This window comes from Hemiscyllium ocellatum, unplaced genomic scaffold, assembly GCF_020745735.1.
Source record: "Hemiscyllium ocellatum isolate sHemOce1 unplaced genomic scaffold, sHemOce1.pat.X.cur. scaffold_578_pat_ctg1, whole genome shotgun sequence".
Lineage (NCBI taxonomy): Eukaryota > Metazoa > Chordata > Chondrichthyes > Orectolobiformes > Hemiscylliidae > Hemiscyllium > Hemiscyllium ocellatum.
The window spans coordinates 130,589-153,308 of record NW_026869122.1 but is presented as its reverse complement, the minus strand read 5'-3'; the positions used below and the strand labels follow the sequence as shown (position 1 = coordinate 153,308).

Sequence of the window (22,720 nt, the reverse complement as noted above, 5' to 3'; positions counted from 1 at the left end):
TGGGACTGGGAGAGATTTACCAGGATGTTACCCTGGGACTGGGAGAGATTTACCAGGATGTTACCCTGGGACTGGGAGAGATTTACCAGGATGTTACCCTGGGGGCTGGGAGAGATTTACCAGGATGTTACCCTGGGGACTGGGAGAGATTTACCAGGATGTTACCCTGGGGCTGGGAGAGATTTACCAGGATGTTACCCTGGGGGCTGGGAGAGATTTACCAGGATGTTACCCTGGGGCTGGGAGAGATTTACCAGGATGTTACCCTGGGGCTGGGAGAGATTTACCAGGATGTTACCCTGTGGACTGGGAGAGATTTACCAGGATGTTACCCTGGGGACTGGGAGAGATTTACCAGGATGTTACCCTGGGGACTGGGAGAGATTTACCAGGATGTCACCCTGGGGTTGGGAGAGATTTACCAGGATGTTACCCTGGGACTGGGAGAGATTTACCAGGATGTTACCCTGGGGGCTGGGAGAGATTTACCAGGATGTTACCCTGGGGGCTGGGAGAGATTTACCAGGATGTTACCCTGGGGGCTGGGAGAGATTTACCAGGATGTTACCCTGGGACTGGGAGAGATTTACCAGGATGTTACCCTGGGACTGGGAGAGATTTACCAGGATGTTACCCTGGGGACTGGGAGGGATTTACCAGGATGTTACCCTGGGGACTGGGAGAGATTTACCAGGATGTTACCCTGGGGGCTGGGAGAGATTTCCCAGGATGTTACCCTGGGGCTGGGAGAGATTTACCAGGATGTTACCCTGGGGGCTGGGAGAGATTTACCAGGATGTTACCCTGGGGGCTGGGAGAGATTTACCAGGATGTTACCCTGGGGACTGGGAGAGATTTACCAGGATGTTACCCTGGGGCTGGGAGAGATTTACCAGGATGTTACCCTGGGGCTGGGAGAGATTTACCAGGATGTTACCCTGGGGACTGGGAGAGATTTCCCAGGATGTTACCCTGGGGGCTGGGAGAGATTTACCAGGATGTTACCCTGTTGACGGTCTATGATGGTGTAACCATACCTGAGCGGGCGGAGGGAGGGAGGAGTGGGTGGGACGGTCGATGTGTTCCCCGCCCATTCGTCCAGGAGGGAAGCAAGAGATGAATGTCTCATCGACTGTTTCATCCTCCGTGTCTCTGTCTCTCTCTCTCTCTGTCTGTCTCATTTTTTCTGTCTTTCTCTCTCAATCTCTCTGCCTGTCTCTCCCTCTCTTTCCTTCTTTCCCTCCGTCTCTCCCTCTGTTTGTCCCTCCCGGACTCTCTGTCACTGTCTCTCACCCTCTGTGTGTGTGTGTGTCTGATTCTCTTCTCTTTGTCACTCCCACGCTGTCTGTCGCTCTTATTGTCCATCTCTGTTCTCTCTCCGTCTGATTTGCTGGCTCTATCTCTCCTCCCTGTCACTGTCCCTCTCTGCCTGCCCCTCTCACTCTCTGACTGTCTCTCTCTGTCACACACGCACATGCTCTCTCTCTCTCTCTATTTCTCTCTGTGTCTCTCCCTCTCTCTTTCTCTCTCCATCTCTGTCTCTCACTCTCTCTCTCTCTCTCTCTGTCTCTCTCTCCCCCTCACTCGCTCTCTCCCTCTCTCTGTCTCTCATTCTCTCTCCATCTTTTTCTCTGTCTCTCACTCTCTCTCTCTGTCTCTCTTCTCTTTCTCCCTCCCTCTCTCTCTGTCTCTCTTTCTCTCTCTCTCTCTCTCTCTGTCTCTGTGTCTCTCTCTCTCTCTCTCTCTATGTTTCACTCTCTCTCTCTCTCTCTCTCTCCCCCTCACTCTCTCTCTGTCTCTGTCTCTCCCTGTCTCTGTCTCTCTCTCTCTCTGTCTCTGTCTCTCTCTCTCTCTGTCTCTGTCTCTCTCTCTCTCTCCCTCTGCGTCTCCCCCTCTCCCCCAGGAGGATATGGTCCCCCTGATGGGTGATTTGAGACTATGTTCCGTTCGCAAACTGGATGAGTTGGACAGACGCTTCTGTTTTGAGGTTTTCTCCGTTCACACGTACGTAAGACCGGGGTTGGCCGTGACCCCTGGGCGTTGGGTTGGGGATTAGCGTGACCCCTGGGCGATTGGGTTGGGGATTAGCGTGACCCCTGGGCGATTGGGTTGGGGGTTGGCCGAGACCCCTGGGCGATTGGGTTGGGGGTTGGGCGTGACCCCTGGGCGATTGGGTTGGGGTTTGGCCGTGACCCCTGGGCGATTGGGTTGGGGTTGGGTGTGACCCCTGGGTGATTGGGTTGGGGGTTGGGTGTGACCCCTGGGCGATTGGGTTGGGGGTTGGGCGTGACCCTTGAGCGATTGGGTTGGGGGTTGGCCGTGACCCCTGGGCGATTGGGTTGGGGTTTGGCCGTGACCCCTGGGCGATTGGGTTGGGGTTGGGCGTGACCCCTGGGCGATTGGGTTGGGGATTAGCGTGACCCCTGGGCGATTGGGTTGGGGATTAGCGTGACCCCTGGGCGATTGGGTTGGGGGTTGGCCGTGACCCCTGGGCGATTGGGTTGGGGGTTGGGCGTGACCCCTGGGCGATTGGGTTGGGGGTTGGGCGTGACCCCTGGGTGATTGGGTTGGGGTGAGCATGACCCCTGGGTGATTGGGTTGGGTGTTGGGCGTGACCCCTGGGCGATTGGGTTGGCGGTTGGTCGTGACCCCTGGGCGATTGGCTTGGGGGTTTGGCATGACCCCTGGGTGATTGGGTTGGGGGTTTGGCGTGACCCCTGGGCGATTGGTTTGGTGTTTGGCCGTGACCCCTGGGTGATTGGGTTGGGGTTGGGCGTGACCCCTGGGTGATTGGGTTGGCGGTTGGGTGTGACCCCTGGGTGATTGGGTTGGGGGTTGGGCGTGACCCCTGGGTGATTGGGTTGGGGGTTGGCCGTGACCCCTGGGCGATTGGGTTGGGGGTTAGCGTGACCCCCTCGGTGATTGGGTTGTGTTGGCCGTGACCCCTGGGCGATTGGGTTGGCGGTTAGCATGACCCCTGGGCGATTGGGTTGCGGGGTGAGACTGGGCGTGTTGGTCGATCCCACGTGGGTGGGTGGGTTTGGACCTGGAGAGCCCCTCCCTCCAGCACTGCCCCCTCACCTCGCCCCCTCCACCTTTCCTCCCCCCCAGGAGCTGTATCCTTCAGGCGGACTCTGACCTTTCCCGTCACTCCTGGATAGAGGCAATACAGTCCACCATCAACTCGGCGTACCGCGATTCCCACTTGCTGGATAACTGGGGACAGGTAGGGAAAGGGGAGACTCTCCCTCAGCACCGACACTCCCTCAGCGCTGACCCTCCCTCAGCGCTGACCCTCCCTCAGCACCGACCCCTCTCTCAGCACTGACCCTCGACCCCTCACTCAGCACTGACCCCTCACTCAGCACTGACCCCTCCCTCGGCGCTGACCCTCCCTCAGCGCTGGCCCTCCCACAGTGCTAACCCTCCCTCAGCACCCACTCCCTCAGCCCTGACCCTCCCTCAGCGCCTACTCACTCAGCACTGACCCCTCCCTCAGCACCTGTTCCCTCAGCGCTGTCCCTCCCTCAGCCCTGACCCTCCCTCAGCCCTGACCCTCCCTCAGCCCTGACCCTCCCTCAGCGCCGACCCTCCCTCAGCCCCGACCTTCCCTCAGCGCCGACCCTCCCTCAGCATTGACCCTCCCTCAACGCTCTCTCCCCCTGCAGTGACACCCCCTCAGCACCCACTCTCTCAGAACTGACCCTCCCTCAACATTGACCCTCCCTCAACACTGACCCTCCCTTAGCATCCACTCCCTCAGCACTAACCCTCCCTCAGCGCCTGCTCCCTCAGCACTGACCCTCAAGACTGGCCCTCCCTCTGCACCCATTCCCTCTGCACTGACTCTCCCTCAGCGCTGACCCTCCCACAACGCTGACCCTCCCACAACACTGACACTCCCTCAGCGCCCGCTCCCTCAGCACTGACCCTCCCTCAGTGTCCCCTCCCTCAGCGCTGACCCTCCCTCAGTGTCCCCTCCCTCAGCGCCGACCCTCCCTCAGCACTGACCCTCCCTCAGCGCCGACCCTCCCTCAGCACCGACCCTCCCTAAGCGCCGACCCTCCGATGATGCAGCTTTGTCTCCCTCCCAGGGTCCCGAGGCTGGCGCCCTGGCGTCGGAGGGCAGAGACGCCTTCACTGATGGCCGGAGGGTCCTGGAGCAGTCCCTGCGTGTCCCGGGCAACCATCTCTGCTGTGACTGTGGCAGGTCCGACCCGCGATGGGCGAGCATCAATCTCGGCATCACGCTGTGCATCGAGTGCTCTGGCATCCATAGGTCAGAAAGCCAAGGGTTAACGCTCACTCGGTGGGGGGGGAGGTTGAGGGGCGTGCGTTTGTCAAATGTCTCTGTAATCATGACACGGAACGAGGTAAAACTAGATTTAAACCAGACACTCACTTGACACACAAGATGGCCGCTGAGCCATCAGTTGGTCACTTGACACACAAGATGGCCGCTAAGCCATACAGTGTCCACTTGTCACACAAGATGGCTGCTGAACCACCTGTTGGCCACTTGACATACAAGATGGCCGCTGAGCCAGCAGTTGGTCACTTGACACACAAGATGGCCGCTGAGCCATCTGTTGGCCACTTTACACACAAGATGGCCGCTGAGCCAGCAGTTGGTCATTTGACACACAAGATGACCGCTGAGCCAGCAGTTGGACTTGACACACAAGATGGCCACTGAGCCATCTGTTGGCCACTTTACACACAAGATGGCCGCTGAGCCACCTGTTGGCCACTTGTCACACAAGATGGCCGCTGAGCCAGCAGTTGGCCACTTTACACACAAGATGGCCGCTGAGCCAACAGTTGGCCACTTGACACACAAGATGGCCACTGAGCCATCCGTTGGCCACTTGACATACAAGATGGCAGCTGAGCCAGCAGTTGGCCACATGACACACAAGATGGCCACTGAGCCATGCGTTGGCCACTTGACAAACAAGATGGCCGCTGAGCCAGCAGTTGGCCACATGACACACAAGATGGCTGCTGAACCAGCAGTTGGCCACATGACACACAAGATGGCTGCTGAACCATGCGATGGCCACTTGACACGCAAGATGGCCACTGAGCCAGCAGTTGGCCACTTGACAAACAAGATGGCTGCTGAGCCACCTGTTGGCCACTTGACATACAAGATGGCCGCTCAGCCATGAGTTGGTCACTTCACACGCAAAATGGCCGCTGAGCCATGCGTTGGTCACTTGACACACGAGATGGCCGCTGAGCCAGCAGTTGGTCACTTGATACACAAGATGGCCGCTGAGCCAGCAGTTGGACTTGACACACAAGATGGCCGCTGAGCCATCTGTTGGCCACTTGACACACAAGATGGCCGCTGAGCCATCAGTTGGCCACTTGACACACAAGATGGCCGCTGAGCCATCAGTTGGCCACATGACACACAAGATGGCCACAGAGCCATGCGTTGGCCACTTGACACACAAGATGGCCGCTGAGCCAGCAGTTGGTCACTTGACACAAGATGGCTGCTGAGCCAGCAGTTGGCTACTTATCACATAAGATGGCCGCTGAGCCATGCGTTGGCCACTTGACACACAAGATGGCCGCTGAGCGACAATATGGAGAGAGAAAGAGACGGCAGAGCAAACACAGGTGCTGCCGGGGACCCCACCCCTCCCAGAACACCCGCACCATGCACTCCCCATCCAGTTGGCGAGATGTCGGCACGTGGAGGTGGGGCGGGAGAGAGTAACGTCCCCTGCCCTTCGAAGTGTCCAGCCAGCCCCTGCGATGGGAACGCAAACCGTCCCAAGAACGGACTCGGTACGGAGTGCTCGTCTCCAGGGCTGCAGCGACCGTCCTTCTCGGGGGGGGAGAGAGATTAACTCCCCGTGACCACAGCAACGGCGCAGACGCTGAAACTGACCAGCGACGGCGTTGGAATTAGCGAGAGGCTGCGCCGAAACTGACCGGCGCCTGAGCCATCCGCGGTTCTGTAACGTTCCCCGCGTCACAGAGGCAGACACCGCATCACGGAACGTGTCAACATCTCTCGGCATGTGCTCTGGGTCGAGAGAGAGAGAGAAGACTCGCGGCTGACCCGCTGTGCGGTGCCGTGCTGAGGGCGGCACGGTGGCACACTGCTGCCTCACGGCGCCGGAGACCTGGGTTCAGTTCCCGCCTCAGCCGACTGTCTGGGTGGAGTTTGCACGTTTCCCCCCCCCCCCCGCCGAGTCTGCGTGGGATTCCTCCCACAGTCCAGGAATGTGCGGGCCAGGTGAATTGGCCGTGCGAGATGACCCCAGAGTGTTAGATGAAGGGGGTAAATGTAGGGCAATTGTTCTGAGTTGCCCTTCGGTGGGTCGGTGTGGACCTGTTGGGCCGAAGGGCCTGTTTCCACACTGTAAGGAATCTAATCTAATCCCACTGTCTCTCTGTCTCTTTATCTCTCTCTCTCTCTCTGTCTGACTCTCTTTGCCTCCCTCTGTCTCTCTCTCCCTCTGTCTGTCTGTCTCTCTCTCTCTCTCTCTGTCTCTCTCTCTCTGTCTGACTCTCTTTGCCTCCCTCTGTCTCTCTCTCCCTCTGTCTCTCTCTCCCTCTGTCTCTCTCTCCCTCTGTCTCTCTCTCTCTCTCTCTCTCTGTCTCTCTCTTTCTCTCTGCCTCTCTCTCTGTCTGTCTCTCTCTCTGTGTCTCTCTCGCTGTGTATCTGTCTCTGTCTGTCTCTCTCTGTCTCTCTCACACTATCTGTGTCTCTCTGTCTCACTGTCTCTGTCTCTTAGTGTGTGTCTCTTTCTCTGTCTGTCGCTCTCTCTCTCTCTGTCTCTCTCTCTCAGTCTGTCTCTCTCTCTGTCTATCTGTCTCTGTCTGTCTCTTTATCTCACTGTCTCTGTCTCCATCTCTCTCTGTCTCTTTGGGTGTGTGTCTCTCTCTCTGTCTGACTCTCTCTCTCGCTCTCTCTCTCTCTCTCTCTCTCCCCTCCCTCCCTCCCTCCCCCCGGCATGTTCTTGTCCAGTAAACGATCACTGAACCCTGACCCTGACCCCGAGACTGCTGGTGAGATGCCCACAGCCACCCTGATCTGATAAACCTGCGCCCTCCCCATCGATTCAGATTGACTGAGAAACAGCCCACTGTCCATCTTCCTGAGGATTCTTCCTTCCAGTCTTCTGCAGCGCTTGTCTTTCGGAGACAAGGGGGAAGAGTGTGGCGCTGGAAAAGCGCAGCCGGTCCGGCAGCATCCGAGGAGCTGGCGGACCGGCGTTCCGCGCAGAAGCCCTCCGAAAAGGCGTTTGACCTCGAAGACCTTTATCGGTCAGAGGACTGAGTCCAGGGAGTCGGGAGGTCGGGTCGCGGCTGTGCAGGGCATTGGTTAGGGGGCCGCTGTTGGAATATCGCGCGCAATTCTGGTCTCCTTCCGATCGGAAAGGATGTTGGGAAAGGGTTCGGAAAAGATTGGCAAGGATGTTGGAGGGTTTGAGCGACAGGGAGAGGCTGAACAGGCCGGGGGCTGTTTTCCCTGGAGTGTCGGAGGCTGAGGGGTGACCTTATAGAGGTTAATAAAATCACGAAGGGGGGTGGGGATGGAGGGGGTTAAATAGACAAGGTCTTTTCCCCCCTGGGATAGGGGAGTCCTGAACTAGAGGGGCATAGGTTTAGGGTGAGAGAGGAAAGATATAAAAGAGACCTAAGGGGCAACTTTTTCACCCAGAGGGTGGGACATGTATGGAATGAGCTGCCAGAGGATGTGGTGGAGGTTGGTACAATTGCAACATTTAAGAGGCATTTGGATGGGGATATGAATAGGAAGGGTTTGGAGGGATATGGGCCGGGTGGGACTAGACTGGGGTTGGGATATCTGGGTCAGCATGGACGGGTTGGACCGAAGGGTCTGTTTCAGTGCTGTACATCTCTGTGACTCCTGTGATCGCTGTGAATGTAGTTGCATTGGCGACTAAACCACTCAGACCTGCCCCTCTCCTCTGCCTTTCCCCCCCTCCCAATACAGGGTGGCACGGAGGCACAGTGGTTAGCACTGCTGCCTCATAGTGCCAGGGACCCGGGTTCGATTCCCGCCTCAGGCAACTGTCTGTGTGGAGTTTGCACGTTCTCCCCGCGTCTGTGTGGGTTTCCACCGGGTGCTCCTACAGTCCAAAGATGTGTGGGTTAGGGTGGATTGGCCATGCTGAATTACCCATAGTGCCCAGGGATGTGTAGGTTAGGGTGGGTTGGCCATGCTGAATTACCCATAGTGCCCAGGGATGTGTAGGTTAGGGTGGGTTGGCCATGCTGAATTACCCATAGTGCCCAGGGATGAGTAGGTTAGGGTGGGTTGTCCTTGGGAAATTGTCCCATAGTGCCCAGGGATGTGTAGGTTAGGGTGGGTTGGCAGTGGGGAAATTGTCCCATAGTGCCCCAGGGATGTGTAGGTTAGGGTGGGTTGGCCGTGGGGACTGTGTCCCATAGTGTCCAGGGATGTGTAGGTTAGGGTGGGTCGGCCGTGGGGTCAGTGTGCCATAGTGCCCCAGGGATGTGTAGGTTAGGGTGGGTTGTCCGTGGGGACAGTGTCCCATAGTGCCCAGGGATGTGTAGGTTAGGGTGGGTTGGCCGTTGGGAAATTGTCCCATAGTGCCCAGGGATGTGTAGGCCGTGGGGACAGTGTCCCATAGTGACCAGGAATGTGTAGGTTAGGGTGGGTTGGCTGTGGGGACAGTGTCCCATAGTGCCCCAGGGATGTGTAGGTTAGGGTGGGTTGGCCGTGGGGACAGGGTCCCATAGTGCCCCAGGGATGTGTAGGTTAGGGTGGGTTGGCCGTGGGGTCAGTGTGCCATAGTGCCCCAGGGATGTGTAGGTTAGGGTGGGTTGTCCGTGGGGACAGTGTCCCATAGTGCCCAGGGATGTGTAGGTTAGGGTGGGTTGGCCGTTGGGAAATTGTCCCATAGTGCCCAGGGATGTGTAGGTTAGGGTGGGTTGGCCGTTGGGAAATTGTCCCATAGTGCCCAGGGATGTGTAGGTTCGGGTGGGTTGGCCGTGGGGACAGTGTCCCATAGTGCCCCAGGGATGTGTAGGTTAGGATGGGTCGGCCGTGGGGACAGTGTCCCATAGTGTCCAGGGGTGTGTAGGTTAGGGTGGGTTGGCCGTGGGGACAGTGTCCCATAGTGCCCAGGGATGTGTAGGTTAGGGTTGGTTGTACATGGAAAAGTGTCCCATAGTGCCCAGGGATGTGTAGGTTAGGGTGGGTTGGCTGTGGGGACAGTGTCCCATAGTGCCCAGGGATGAGTGGGTTGGCCGTGGGGACAGTGTCCCATAGTGCCCAGGGATGGGTAGGTTAGGGTGGGTTGGCCATGGGGACAGTGTCCCATAGTGCCCCAGGGCTGTATAGGTTCGCGTGGCTTGGCCGTGGGGACAGTGTCCCATAGTGCCCCAGGGATGTGTAGGTTAGGGTGGGTTGGCCGTGGGGACAGTGTCCCATAGTGCTCAGGGATGTGTAGGTTAGGGTGGGTTGGCCGTGGGAAAGTGTCCCAAAGTGCCCAGGGATGTGTAACCCTTCCACAGCTTTTGCCTGAAATGTCAACTCTCCTGCTCCTCGGATGCTGCCTGACCAGCTGTGCTTTTCCAGCACCACACTCTCGACTCTGAACTTCAGTGTCTGCCGGCCTCAGAAGTATCGGATCGCCTCATTGGCCTGATGTCGTCAAAGTAGTAAAATTCAAATTTGCCTGGGTTTTAGTATCTTGGGGCATAGTTTCCACTGATTGGCTCAATTCAAATGGTGGCGGAATATGGTACTCAGGTCGGCTAATTGTTTCACAGCCAAATGTTATCGTTTAAACTTGTCCGCACGCTCTATGCGTGTAGTCAGTCACATGTCACTCTCTCGTAACCGTACAATACACGCCAGCAACTTCATAACAGGTTGGTGGAGCGGGACGGGGGAGGTGGGAGGCTGTGGGTTGTCGAAGATCTCCTTTTTATTGACGTCCCCTCTTCTCCTCAGGGGTCTGGGCGTCCATCAGTCCAAAGTTCGCTCCCTGACCCTTGACACCTGGGAGCCGGAGCTGCTCAAGGTGAGGCGTGGGTCATGGGGTTGGATGGCGCACAGTGGTCAAGCTACGATCGTCTCGGGTTTGAGGTCAATTGGGGACGGTGTAGAGCGGGAGGGAACGGGGAAGGGGTTTGGGGTCCATTGGGGACGGTGTAGAGTGGGAGGGAACGGGGAAAGGATTTGGGGTCCATTGGGGACGGTGTACAGCGGGAGGGACCAGGGAAGGGGTTTGGGGTCCATCAGGGATGGTGAAGAGAGGGAGGAAACGAGGAAAGGGTTTGTGGTCCATCAGGGAAAGTGTAGACCGGGAGGGAACGGGGAAGGGGTTTAGGGTCCATTGGCCAGTGTAGAGTGGGAGGGAACGGGGTAGGTGTTTGGGGTCCATTGGGGACGGTGTAGAGCGGGAGGGAACGGGAAGGGGTCCATTGGGGACGGTGTAGAGCGGGAGGGAATGGGGAAGGGGTTTGGGGTCTATTGGGGGACGGTGTAGAGCGGGAGGGAACGGGGAAGGGGTTTGGGGTCCATTGGGGACGGTGTAGAGCGGGAGGGAACGGGGTAGGTGTTTGGGGTCCATTGGGGACGGTGGAGAGCGGGAGAGAATGGGGAAGGGGTTTGGGGTCCATTGGGGACGGTGTAGAGCGGGAGGGAATGGGGAAGGGATTTGGGGTCCATTGGGGATGGTGTAGAGCGGGAGGGAACGGGGAAGGGGTTTGGGGCCCATTGGGGGGACGGTGTAGAGCGGGAGGGAACGGGGAAGGGGTTTGGGGCCCATTGGGGGACGGTGTAGAGCGGGAGGGAACGGGGAAGGGGTTTGGGGTCCATTGGGGACAGTGTAGAGCGGGAGGGAACGGGGAAGGGGTTTGGGGTCCATTGGGGGACGGTGTAGAGCGGGAGGGAACGGGGAAGGGGTTTGGGGTCCATTGGGGGACGGTGTAGAGCGGGAGGGAACGGGGAAGGGGTTTGGGGTCCCATGGGGGACGGTGTAGAGCGGGAGGGAACGGGGTAGGTGTTTGGGGTCCATTGGGGGATGGTGTAGAGCGGGAGGGAACGGGGAAGGAATTTGAGGTCCATTGGGGGACGGTGTAGAGCGGGAGGGAACGGGGAAAGGGTTTGGGGCCCATTGGGGACGGTGTAGAGCGGGAGGGAACGGGGAAGGGGTTTGGGGTCCATTGGGGGACGGTGTAGAGCGGGAGGGAACGGGGAAGGGGTTTGGGGTCCATTGGGGACGGTGTAGAGCGGGAGGGAACGGGGAAGGGGTTTGGGGTCCATTGGGGGACGGTGTAGAGCGGGAGGGAACGGGGTAGGTGTTTGGGGTCCATTGGGGGGACGGTGTAGAGCGGGAGGGAACGGGGAAGGGGTTTGGGGTCCATTGGGGGATGGTGTAGAGCGGGAGGGAACGGGGAAGGGGTTTGGGGTCCATTGGGGACAGTGTAGAGCGGGAGGGAACGGGGAAGGGGTTTGGGGTCCATTGGGGGACGGTGTAGAGCGGGAGGCAACGGGGAAGGGGTTTGGGGTCCATTGGGGGACGGTGTAGAGCGGGAGGGAACGGGGAAGGGGTTTGGGGTCCATTGGGGACGGTGTAGAGCGGGAGGGAACGGGGAAGGGGTTTGGGGTCCATTGGGGGACGGTGTAGAGCGGGAGGGAACGGGGAAGGAATTTGAGGTCCATTGGGGACGGTGTAGAGCGGGAGGGAACGGGGAAGGGGTTTGGGGTCCATTGGGGGACGGTGTAGAGCGGGAGGGAACGGGGAAAGGGTTTGGGGTCCATTGGGGACGGTGTAGAGCGGGAGGGAACGGGGAAGGGGTTTGGGGTCCATTGGGGGACGGTGTAGAGCGGGAGGGAACGGGGAAAGGGTTTGGGGCCCATTGGGGACGGTGTAGAGCGGGAGGGAACGGGGAAGGGGTTTGGGGTCCATTGGGGGACGGTGTAGAGCGGGAGGGAACGGGGAAAGGGTTTGGGGCCCACTGGGGGATGGTGTAGAGCGGGAGGGAACGGGGAAGGGGTTTGGGGTCCATTGGGGACGGTGTAGAGCGGGAGGGAACGGGGAAGGGGTTTGGGGTCCATTGGGGGACGGTGTAGAGCGGGAGGGAACGGGGAAGGGGTTTGGGGTCCATTGGGGGACGGTGTAGAGCGGGAGAGAACGGGGAAGGGGTTTGGGGTCCCATTGGGGGGGCGGTGTAGAGCGGGAGGGAACGGGGAAGGGGTTTGGGGCCCACTGGGGGATGGTGTAGAGCGGGAGGGAACGGGGAAGGGGTTTGGGGTCCATTGGGATGAAAGAGCCTGTTTTCCTCTGTCTCCAGTTACTGTGTGCACTCGGCAATGATACTGTAAACCAGATTTACGAGGCTGAGACGGAACATTCCGGAATGTGTAAGCCTACAGCTGAGAGTTCACGGTAAGGATATGTAGAGGGAGCTTTACTCCGCATCTAACCCCCATGTCCCTGGGATGGGGGGACGGTGTAGAGGGAGCTTTACCCTGTATCTAAGCCCCCTGTCCCTGGGAGTGGGGGGACGGTGTAGGGGGAGCTTTAATCTGATGGGTGGTGGGTGTGGGCGGAGGGCCGTGTGAGAGGAACGTTCTCTCCCTCTCGATATTCCGATCTAACAGTTTGTTTTACAGGCAGCAGAAGGAACGGTGGATTGAAGCGAAATACGTCCAGAAAAGATTTCTAAAAAAGATTCCAACTGCTGGTAAGATGCAGCGAGGGGACTGAGAGACACCAGTCAGTGTACAGATATCTCCCTGAGAGTGAGAGGGGACTGAGAGACACCAGTCAGTGTACAGATATCTCCCTGAGAGAGAGAGAGGGGACTGAGAGACACCAGTCAGTGTACAGATATCTCCCTGTGAGTGAGAGGGGACTGAGAGACACCAGTCAGTGCACAGATATCTCCCTGAGAGAGAGGGGGGACTGAGAGACACCAGTCAGTGTACAGATATCTCCCTGAGAGAGAGAGGGGGGGGGACTGAGAGACACCAGTCAGTGTACAGATATCTCCCTGAGAGAGAGAGGGGGGGGGACTGAGAGACACCAGTCAGTGTACAGATATCTCCCTGAGAGAGAGGGGGGACTGAGAGACACCAGTCAGTGTACAGATATCTCCCTGAGAGAGAGGGGGGACTGAGAGACACCAGTCAGTGCACAGATATCTCCCTGAGAGAGAGGGGGGACTGAGAGACACCAGTCAGTGTACAGATATCTCCCTGAGAGAGAGAGAGGGGGGACTGAGAGACACCAGTCAGTGTACAGATATCTCCCTGAGAGAGAGAGGGGGGACTGAGAGACACCAGTCAGTGTACAGATATCTCCCTGAGAGAGAGAGGGGGTACTGAGAGACACCAGTCAGTGTACAGATATCTCCCTGAGAGAGAGAGGGGGGACTGAGAGACACCAGTCAGTGTACAGATATCTCCCTGAGAGAGAGAGAGGGGACTGAGAGACACCAGTCAGTGTACAGATATCTCCCTGAGAGAGAGAGGGGGTACTGAGAGACAGCAGTCAGTGTACAGATATCTCCCTGAGAGAGAGGGGACTGAGAGACACCAGTCAGTGTACAGATATCTCCTTGAGAGAGAGGGGGGACTGAGAGACACCAGTCAGTGTACAGGTATCTCCCTGAGAGAGAGAGAGGGGACTGAGAGACACCAGTCAGTGTACAGGTATCTCCCTGAGAGACGGTGGACTGAGAGACACCAGTCAGTGTACAGATATCTCCCTGAGAGAGAGGACTGAGAGACAGCAGTCAGTGTACAGATATTTCCCTGAGAGAGAGAGAGAGAGAGAGAGAGGGGACTGAGAGACACCAGTCAGTGCACAGATATCTCCCTGAGAGAGAGAGGTGACTGAGAGACACCAGTCAGTGTACAGATATCTCCCTGAGAGAGAGGGGGGACTGAGAGACACCAGTCAGTGTACAGATATCTCCCTGAGAGAGAGAGAGGGGACTGAGAGACACCAGTCAGTGTACAGATATCTCCCTGAGAGAGAGACAGAGGGGGTACTGAGAGACAGCAGTCAGTGTACAGATATCTCCCTGAGAGAGAGACAGAGGGGGTACTGAGAGACAGCAGTCAGTGTACAGATATCTCCTTGAGAGAGAGGGGGGACTGAGAGACACCAGTCAGTGTACAGATATCTCCCTGAGAGAGAGAGGGGACTGAGAGGCAGCAGTCAGTGTACAGATATCTCCCTGAGAGAGAGAGAGGGGACTGAGAGACACCAGTCAGTGTACAGATATCTCCCTGAGAGAGAGAGGGGGGACTGAGAGACACCAGTCAGTGTACAGGTATCTCCCTGAGAGTGACCGTGGTAACGCGTGGTTTACCGTCTCTCTTTCCTGTATTCTGTAGAGGATCGAATTCCCGAATCCACAGATGCCCTGTGCCCGAGTCGACGTCTGTACGCTGCTGCTGCTGTTGGTGATCTGCCACAGATGTGCCACGCACTGGCACACGGCGCCTGTGTCAACTGGACCAATAGCGAGGATTCTCAGTGCTCTCCCCTCATCTGTGCAGCGCGAGGGGTGAGGGGCGTTAACACCGTGATGTCCAACTTCGACCCACACTCGGAGCACCGTGCCCAGTTCCCCGGTCTCTCCCCTCGGTCACTCGGAGCACCGTGTGCAGTTCCCCGGTCTCTCCCCTCGGAGCACCGTGCGCCGTTCCCCGGTCTCTCCCCTCGGTCACTCGGAGCACCGTGCGCTGTTCCCCGGTCTCTCCCCTCGGTCACTCGGAGCACCGTGCGCTGTTCCCCGGTCTCTCCCCGTGGTCACTCGGAGCACCGTGCGCTGTTCCCCGGTCTCTCCCCGTGGTCACTCGGAGCACCGTGCGCAGTTCCCCCGGTCTCTCCCCTTGGTCACTCGGAGCACCGTGCGCAGTTCCCCGGTCTCTCCCCTCGGAGCACCGTGCGCAGTTCCCCGGTCTCTCCCTCGGAGCACCGCGCGCAGTTCCCCGGTCTCTCCCCCTCGGTCACTCGGAGCACCGTGCGCAGTTCCCCGGTCTCTCCCCTCGGTCACTCGGAGCACCGTGCACAGTTCCCCGGTCTCTCCCCTCGGAGCACCGTGCGCAGTTCCCCGGTCTCTCCCCTCGGTCATTCGGAGCACCGTGCGCAGTCCCCCGGTCTCTCCCCTCGCAGCACCGTGCGCAGTTCCCCGGTCTCTCCCCTCGGAGCACCGTGCGCAGTTCCCCGGTCTCTCCCCTCGGTCACTCGGAGCACCGTGCACAGTTCCCCAGTCTCTCCCCTCGGAGCACCGTGCGCAGTTCCCCGGTCTCTCCCCTCGGTCACTCGGAGCACCGTGCGCAGTTCCCCGGTCTCTCCCCTCGGAGCACCGTGCGCAGTTCCCCAGTCTCTCCCCTCGGAGCACCGTGCGCAGTTCCCCGGTCTCTCCCCTCGGTCACTCGGAGCACCGTGCGCAGTTCCCCGGTCTCTCCCCTCGGAGCACCGTGCGCAGTTTCCCGGTCTCTCCCCTCGGTCAGACCCCACACTCGGAGCACCGCGCGCAGTTCCCCGGCCTCCCCTGTGTGTTCCTGCAGATAACCCTCCCTCTCTTTCCCGGTCCCAGGGCTCAGTGTCAGCCTGTGAATATCTCCTGCAGAACGGCGCCCACATCAGCTACAGAGATGCTACGGGACAGGGACCCATTCACGTCGCCACCCGCGCCGCTCACACTGGGTAAGATCGAGCGTGCCCCTCTCCCCTCTGCCAGTTTGTTGGCTTCAGTGTTGCCCTGGTGGTCTGACTGGGCAGGGGTGAGCTGGACACTGGGGGTCCGACTGGATTTCTTCAGGGAGGTTGAGAGAGAACGAGCACAGTGCAGGCCCTTCGGCCCCTCGATGCTGTGCTGTGGAACCAATCGGAAGCCCATTTCACCTACACCCTCCCATTCCAGTCCATGTGCCCATCCAGTGCCCCTTTCAATGCCCTCCAAGTGGGTGAGCCTCCTGCTGTTGGAGACAGTCCGTTCCACGCCCCGCCCTCCTACTCTCGGAGTACCGACGCACCCCCTCTCACGTCTCTCCTGTACCTATCACCCCCCTCCTCGGTCTAACGCCACCTTCCCCTCGTTCCAGCACCCTCACCATCCGAGGGAAAACGTCTCTCGCTGCCCACCCTCTCCGTCCCACGTTTCGAGTCGGTCCCCTCCTCCTCTCAAGTGGGTAACGGCGTCAGACTGTCCTGGTGAGACCAGGCAACATCCCAGGCTACCTTCCTTCCCAAAGCCCCCCCACGTCCTCCCCGTCACGCGGAGACCAGAGCTGTCCGGGTGCGTCCAGAGTTTTGTCCAGCTGCAGCGTGACCTCGTGGCTCCGAAAATCCATCCCTCTCCCCAGAAAAGCTGACACACCCTACGCCTCCTCAACAAACCCTGGGTAGCACCGTTCAGGGATCTGTGGACACCGAGATCTCTCTGCTCCTGTACACGACCAACAATCTCACCATTATCCCAGGGCGCTCCGTTCCTGTTACTCCTTCCAAAGTGAACCACCTCACACCTTTCCACATTAAACCCCATTCCCCACCTCCCAGCCCAGCTCTGCAGCTTATCCCTGTCCCTCTGTAACCCTCACACTATCCCACATTAAACCCCATTCGCCACCTCCCAGCCCAGCTCTGCAGCTTATCCCTGTCCCTCTGTAACCCTCACACTTTCCCACATTAAACCCCATTCCCCACCTCCCAGCCCAGCTCTGCAGCTTATCCCTGTCCCTCTGTAACCCTCACACTTTCCCACATTAAACTCCATTCCCCACCTCTAGGCCCAGCTCTGCAGCTTATCCCTGTCCCTCTGTAACCCTCACACTATCCCACATTAAACCCCATTCCCCACCTCTCAGCCCAGCTCTGCAGCTTATCCCTGTCCCTCTGTAACCCTCACACTTTCCCACATTAAACTCCATTCACCACCTCCCAGCCCAGCTCTGCAGCTTATCCCTGTCCCTCTGTAACCCTCACACTATCCCACATTAAACTCCATTCCCCACCTCTCAGCCCAGCTCTGCAGCTTATCCCTGTCCCTCTGTAACCCTCACACTTTCCCACATTAAACTCCATTCACCACCTCCCAGCCCAGCTCTGCAGCTTATCCCTGTCCCTCTCTAACTCTCACACTATCCCACATTAAACTCCATTCCCCACCTCTCAGCCCAGCTCTGCAGCTTATCCCTGTCCCTCTGTAACCCTCACACTATCCCACATTAAACCCCATTCCCCACCTCTCAGCCCAGCTCTGCAGCTTATCCCTGTCCCTCTGTAACTCTCACACTTTCCCACATTAAACTCCATTCCCCACCTCCCAGCCCAGCTCTGCAGCTTATCCCTGTCCCTCTCTAACCCTCACACTATCCCACATTAAACTCCATTCACCACCTCTCAGCCCAGCTCTGCAGCTTATCCCTGTCCCTCTGTAACCCTCACACTATCCCACATTAAACTCCATTCCCCACCTCTCAGCCCAGCTCTGCAGCTTATCCCTGTCCCTCTGTAACCCTCACACTATCCCACATTAAACCCCATTCCCCACCTCTCAGCCCAGCTCTGCAGCTTATCCCTGTCCCTCTGTAACCCTCACACTATCCCACATTAAACCCCATTCCCCACCTCCCAGCCCAGCTCTGCAGCTTATCCCTGTCCCTCTGTAACCCTCACACTTTCCCACATTAAACTCCATTCCCCACCTCTCAGCCCAGCTCTGCAGCTTATCCCTGTCCCTCTGTAACCCTCACACTTTCCCACATTAAACCCCATTCCCCACCTCTCAGCCCAGCTCTGCAGCTTATCCCTGTCCCTCTGTAACCCTCACACTATCCCACATTAAACTCCATTCCCCACCTCTCAGCCCAGCTCTGCAGCTTATCCCTGTCCCTCTGTAACCCTCACACTATCCCACATTAAACTCCATTTGCCCCCTCTCAGCCCAGCTCTGCAGCTTATCCCTGTCCCTCTGTAACCCTCACACTTTCCCACATTAAACTCCATTCCCCACCTCCCAGCCCAGCTCTGCAGCTTATCCCTGTCCCACTGTAACCCTCACACTTTCCCACATTAAACTCCATTCACCACCTCCCAGCCCAGCTCTGCAGCTTATCCCTGTCCCTCTGTAACCCTCACACTATCCCACATTAAACTCCATTCCCCACCTCTCAGCCCAGCTCTGCAGCTTATCCCTGTCCCTCTGTAACCCTCACACTATCCCACATTAAACCCCATTCCCCACCTCTCAGCCCAGCTCTGCAGCTTATCCCTGTACCACTGTAACCCTCACACTTTCCCACATTAAACTCCATTCACCACCTCCCAGCCCAGCTCTGCAGCTTATCCCTGTCCCTCTGTAACCCTCACACTATCCCACATTAAACTCCATTCCCCACCTCTCAGCCCAGCTCTGCAGCTTATCCCTGTCCCTCTGTAACCCTCACACTTTCCCACATTAAACTCCATTTGCCCCCTCTCAGCCCAGCTCTGCAGCTTATCCCTGTCCCTCTGTGACCTACAACATCCTTTAGCACAATGCACAACTCTACTCCCCTTCGTGGTGATAACAAAGATTTCAAAACTGCTGTCCACTTAAGTTATGATCCAGTTATGTCAAGGACGTGATGTGAACTCCAAGCGAGGATCGGTCGGCTGATAGAAAACAGAGTTGGGGACAAAGGTTTGGGGAGGTGGGGTGCATCCTGAGACTGGCAGTTGGGAGCTAGTGGCGCGTGGCAGGGGTCAGTCCCCTCGCCCCCCCCCCCCCCCCTCCGTTATTCCTCGAGGATTCACCAGCGAGATGTAATTGCGCTGTTGCGGGGTGAGACTGGTCTGGCCGTGCAGTAACTTTGTGTCGCGTTCCCACCTCTCTTCCCCCCGTCCGGACCCCTCAGCGCAGTCTGCCTGTTGTTGAAACGCGGAGCCAATCAGTACGCCGTGGACGAGAGAGGGCAGGACCCCCTGAGTATCGCTGTCGCTACGGCCAACGCAGACATCGTCACTCTGTGAGTCTCACTCGCACACATGCACACGCACATTCACATGCACACACACGCCCCACACACACACACACAACACACACGCACCCCCACACACGCACCCCCACACACGCACCCCCACACACGCACCCCCACACACGCACCCCCACACACGCACCCCACACGCACCCCCACACACGCACCCCCACACACGCACCCCACACACACGCACCCCCACACACACACAACACACACACAACACAAACACACACAACACATACAACACACACACAACACAAACACACACCCCTCACACACACGCACCCCACACACGCACCCCCACACACGCACCCCCACACACGCACCCCCACACAGGCACCCCCACACAGGCACCCCCACACACGCACCCCCACACACGCACCCCCACACACGCACCCCCACACACGCACCCCCACACACGCACCCCCAGACACGCACCCCCAGACACACACAACACACACACAACACAAACACACACAACACATACAACACACACACAACACAAACACACACCCCTCACACACACGCACCCCACACACGCACCCCCACACACGCACCCCCACACGCACCCCCACACACGCACCCCCACACACGCACCCCCACACACGCACCCCCACACACGCACCCCCACACACGCACCCCCACACACGCACCCCCACACACGCACCCCCACACACGCACCCCCACACACGCACCCCCACACACGCACCCCCACACACGCACCCCCACACACGCACCCCCACACACGCACCCCCACACACGCACCCCCACACACGCACCCCCACACACGCACCCCCACACACGCACCCCCACACACGCACCCCCACACACGCACCCCCACACACGCACCCCACACACGCACCCCCACACACGCACAACACACACACAACACAAACACACACCCCTCACACACACGCACCCCACACACGCACCCCCACACACGCACCCCACACACGCACCCCACACACACACGCCCCCCACACACACGCACCCCACACACAACACACACACACAACACACACACACAACACACACACACAACACACACACACGCACCCCCACACACGCACCCCCACACACGCACCCCCACACACGCACCCCCACACACGCACCCCCACACACGCACCCCCACACACGCACCCCCACACACGCACCCCCACACACGCACCCCCACACACGCACCCCCACACACGCACCCCCACACACACACACACACACAACACAAACACACACCCCTCACACACACGCACCCCACACACGCACCCCCACACACGCACCCCACACACGCACCCACCACACACACACCCACCCACCACACCACCACACACCACCCACCACCACACACCCCCCCACCCCCCACCCCCCCCCACACCCACACGCCCCCCCCCCCCCCACGCCCCCCCCCCCCCACGCCCCCCCACCCACACGCCCCCCCCACCACACACGCCCCCCCACACACACACGCGCACGCACCCCACACGCGCACGCACCCCCCACACGCACCCCCCACACACACGCACCTCACACAGACACACCTCACACAGACACACCTCACACAGACACACCTCACACAGACACACCTCACACAGACACGCCCCTCACACGCGCCCCTCACACGCGCCCCTCACACGCGCCCCTCACACGCGCCCCTCACACGCGCCCCTCACACGCGCCCCTCACACGCGCCCCTCACACGCGCCCCTCACACGCGCCCCTCACACGCGCCCCTCACACGCGCCCCTCACACGCGCCCCTCACACGCGCCCCTCACACGCGCCCCTCACACGCGCCCCTCACACGCGCCCCTCACACGCGCCCCTCACACGCGCCCCTCACACGCGCCCCTCACACGCGCCCCTCACACGCGCCCCTCACACGCGCCCCTCACACGCACCCCCACACGCGCCCCTCACACGCGCCCCTCACACGCGCCCCTCACACGCGCCCCTCACACGCGCCCCTCACACGCGCCCCTCACACGCGCCCCTCACACGCGCCCCTCACACGCGCCCCTCACACGCGCCCCTCACACGCGCCCCTCACACGCGCCCCTCACACGCGCCCCTCACACGCGCCCCTCACACGCGCCCCTCACACGCGCCCCAACACACGCGCCCCAACACACGCGCCCCCCACCAACACACGCGCCCCAACACACGCACCCCCACACACACACCCCACACGCCCCCACCAAACCACCCCCACACACACGCACCCCACACACACACGCACCCCACACACACACGCACCCCACACACACACGCACCCCACACACACACGCACCCCACACACACACGCACCCCACACACACACGCACCCCACACACGCACCCCACACACGCACCCCCACACACGCACCCCCACACACGCACCCCACACACGCACCCCCAGACACACACAACACACACACAACACAAACACACACAACACATACAACACACACACAACACAAACACACACCCCTCACACACACGCACCCCACACACGCACCCCCACACACGCACCCCACACACGCACCCCCACACACGCACCCCCACACACGCACCCCCACACACGCACCCCCACACACGCACCCCACACACGCACCCCCACACACGCACCCCCACACACGCACCCCCACACACGCACCCCCACACACGCACCCCCACACACGCACCCCCACACACGCACCCCACACACGCACCCCCACACACGCACCCCCACACACGCACCCCCACACACGCACCCCCAGACACACACAACACACACACAACACAAACACACACAACACATACAACACACACACAACACAAACACACACCCCTCACACACACGCACCCCACACACGCACCCCACACACGCACCCCCACACACGCACCCCCACACACGCACCCCCACACACGCACCCCCACACACGCACCCCCACACACGCACCCCCACACACGCACCCCCACACACGCACCCCCACACACGCACCCCCACACACGCACCCCCACACACGCACCCCCACACACGCACCCCCACACACGCACCCCCAGACACGCACCCCCAGACACACACAACACACACACAACACAAACACACACCCCTCACACACACGCACCCCACACACGCACCCCCACACACGCACCCCACACACGCACCCCCACACACGCACCCCCACACACGCACCCCCACACACGCACCCCCACACACGCACCCCCACACACGCACCCCCACACACGCACCCCCACACACGCACCCCCACACACGCACCCCCACACACGCACCCCCACACACGCACCCCCACACACGCACCCCCACACACGCACCCCACACACGCACCCCCACACACGCACCCCCACACACGCACCCCCACACACGCACCCCCACACACGCACCCCCACACACGCACCCCCACACGCACCCCCACACACGCACCCCCACACACGCACCCCCACACACGCACCCCCACACACACACAACACACACACAACACAAACACACACCCCTCACACACACGCACCCCACACACGCACCCCCACACACGCACCCCACACACGCACCCCACACACACACGCCCCCCACACACACGCACCCCACACACAACACACACACACAACACACACACACAACACACACACACAACACAAACACACGCACCCCCACACACGCACCCCCACACACGCACCCCCACACACGCACCCCCACACACGCACCCCCACACACGCACCCCCACACACGCACCCCC

At 59.7% G+C, this 22,720-nt stretch overlaps 1 protein-coding gene across 1 annotated transcript in view; it reads left to right on the top strand.

Moving 5' to 3' along the window:
• Positions 1-22,720, top strand: part of LOC132813961 (arf-GAP with coiled-coil, ANK repeat and PH domain-containing protein 2-like) — a 40,635-nt gene that overhangs the window by 6,282 nt on the left and 11,633 nt on the right. Inside the window, exons 6-14 of the mRNA XM_060823320.1 lie at positions 1,904-2,004; positions 3,112-3,226; positions 4,095-4,279; positions 9,974-10,043; positions 12,322-12,416; positions 12,644-12,714; positions 14,375-14,547; positions 15,586-15,695; positions 18,890-19,000. Coding sequence (XP_060679303.1) covers positions 1,904-2,004; positions 3,112-3,226; positions 4,095-4,279; positions 9,974-10,043; positions 12,322-12,416; positions 12,644-12,714; positions 14,375-14,547; positions 15,586-15,695; positions 18,890-19,000 — 1,031 coding nt within the window. The remainder of the gene's footprint in view (positions 1-1,903; positions 2,005-3,111; positions 3,227-4,094; positions 4,280-9,973; positions 10,044-12,321; positions 12,417-12,643; positions 12,715-14,374; positions 14,548-15,585; positions 15,696-18,889; positions 19,001-22,720) is intronic.